We start from the raw sequence: 2,618 nt of genomic DNA on the forward strand, positions 1-2,618 counted from the left end.
AAGAGAGAGAGCACAAACTAACAAAAAGCACATAAACAATTTTTTATGAACAGAGATAAACATAAGCATGCACTAATTGTTTAAATCTACATAACATCCCTAAATGATGCATAGAATACAAAGATAATATCTGTGAATGTGGGACTATGCCTGTACATATAAGACTGATGGAAGCCAGCTTGAGTGAGGTACTTCATGATACAAAAATCTGTCACATGAAGGTCCCGTCCCCTATCCACCCTAGGGGTTGAAGGTCCGTCCCCTTTTTCCACCCTAGGGTTGAAGGTCCCGTCCCCTATCCACCCTAGGGGTTGAAGGTCCCGTCCCCTATCCACCCTAGGGGTTGAAGGTCCCGTCCCCTATCCACCCTAGGGTTTTGAAGGTCCCGTCCCCCTATCCACCCTAGGGTTGAAGGTCCCGTCCCCTATCCACCCTAGGGGTTGAAGGTCCCGTCCCCTATCCACCCTAGGGGTTGAAGGTCCCGTCCCCTATCCACCCTAGGGGTTGAAGGTCCCGTCCCCTATCCACCCTAGGGGTTGAAGGTTCCGTCCCCTATCCACCCTCGGGGTTGAAGGAATCCCGATGAGAAACATTGATAGAGTACGGTGTAATATTGCAGTTTAAACTTGCCAGTTACGTAATTGTATAAAGGAAATGGTTGGCAAAGTAAAATGACAAATGCTTATTCCTTGTTTGTAAGCTAATATTACTTACTAATAACCATTTGTAAACCAAGAATCATGGATATTTATTGAATCTCAAAAATACCTCCCTAAGGTCCTTCATCATTTCAAACCAAAGCCCTTGGGGAGGTTAATGCCCACGTTGAAAACAACTAGTCTAATCAGTGTTGGTAACAATATCCTTTTGAAAATATTACCTTGAGACATTTGGAGGCTTCCTCATGGACACAACATTATCTTTTACGTTGAGGTCCAGACAATAGTTGGAGGTAGAAGAGGTGATGGAGGTAGGTGTGTCAACAGTGTGTGCTGGCTCTTCCTTGTGGACTTTGCTACTGCCATTAGAATCTACTTCTCCTTCTGTGTAATATTACAATATTCAGTTTACTGTAAGGAAACTTAAACATTATGCCATTTTAATGAAAATAATCAGCATATTATATCTGCTATAAAAATGTTACAGAAGCAAACGTGATACCATGTAACAATGTAAGTATTTATACTAACCCACCTTCCAAATTTATGAACAATTCAAAGCTCACATATTTTCAAAATTAAGCTGATGAACAGTAATATACCAAACTTATCAGCCAAACCATACTCACCAATACTCTCTGCCATTGAAGTGATTTGTTTCACCCACAAAGGTTCCTGGCCTCCATCCTGCGCACGATTCAAGCCCTCCTGAGCAGTCTGTTCGCTCCCACCTGTACTCGGTCTCATTGGACGGTACAACACATAGTCATCTACAAAGACCTGTTCCAGTTGTGAAATGCACACTACATATCCTGCTTCTAGCAATGCCTGACCAATGGCAACTGCTGATGCCCTGTGAGAGAAAGAAGTATTCTTATACCAAGTACATCCTCACCATTGTATACCAAACATATATTCAAATAGATACTATATCCTGTTCAGGAATATCATACGACCGAAGATATCCCATTGTCACTCTTGCATTAATAATTACCCCAACCAAAGCAAATCACTAAGGCTAATGACATATTAGCCTCTTTCTAAGAACCTGGGCTAAGGATAACCACTCAAAATACCTGCTGGAAGCTTTGTCATTTGCCAAAAGCCACTCAATGAGATCACGACCGACAAAACAGTTGTGGAAAGACTTTAGCCGGTGTCTGTGAGAGGCCAAGGGAAGACCCCCAACACCACCAGCCATCTGAGACCACAAGGAATGGAGCTGTTGGGAGTCACGCAGGAGAAGTTGCCTCTCTGCTGTCATCTGGTCACTATCCCTTTGGCCGCCAAACACCTGGAAATCCCCACTAGAGTACCTGAAAGCCATAATTTTTCTTTTCAGTAAAAGAACTTTAGGGCTATATGAGATATACCATTTTCTAAATTTCTTGAAAGTCATATGCAATGCCTAGTGTACATGGATAAATGTAAACCTTAACATGACCAATTAAAAATATCCCTCTGCTAATAACAAAATAAACAAACTAAAATACAGAAATATCAATAAAATAAATGCTGAATTTTAGAATACCTTTCTGTATCTCCACCACAATTGGCATTTTCCTGTTCTAACACTGCTTTCAAATTCATATGATTTTAAAATACTTCTTAAATTCCAAAAATCTTCTTTTATATTTCTGGGCAGATGTATCTAATCTAATCACAACAGTAGTGTTAATTAACCCCTATATACCTTAAATAATTAAACAAAATGACAAAGCCTTAGGTCTCAAAAAATATCACTCCTAGCATCTCACTCCTCTGGTCCAAGCAAGATACAATTTGAGGATGGAAAGATGTCTGCATTAAAGGATATAAACAATGCTGCAGGACATGGTTCTGTTAAGATCCTCACAATAAAAAGGGGATTATATTAAATGAACTACATTAAAAAATCAAATTCTGGTAAAATAATAACAAATAAAATACCAATTGCAACAGCATTTACAAATGACTGAA

General features: G+C 39.9%; 1 protein-coding gene across 2 annotated transcripts in view; it reads right to left on the reverse strand.

Annotated features, from left to right (window-relative positions):
* Positions 1-2,618, reverse strand: part of LOC119590846 (1-phosphatidylinositol 3-phosphate 5-kinase-like) — a 38,892-nt gene that overhangs the window by 31,095 nt on the left and 5,179 nt on the right. For both annotated transcript variants that reach the window (XM_037939605.1, XM_037939604.1), the window contains exons 6-8: positions 1,736-1,975; positions 1,289-1,512; positions 881-1,043 (exon numbers count right to left, since the gene is read on the reverse strand). In XM_037939605.1, the coding sequence (XP_037795533.1) occupies positions 881-1,043; positions 1,289-1,512; positions 1,736-1,975 (627 nt within the window). The remainder of the gene's footprint in view (positions 1-880; positions 1,044-1,288; positions 1,513-1,735; positions 1,976-2,618) is intronic.

Source organism: Penaeus monodon, chromosome 27, assembly GCF_015228065.2.
Source record: "Penaeus monodon isolate SGIC_2016 chromosome 27, NSTDA_Pmon_1, whole genome shotgun sequence".
NCBI lineage: Eukaryota > Metazoa > Arthropoda > Malacostraca > Decapoda > Penaeidae > Penaeus > Penaeus monodon.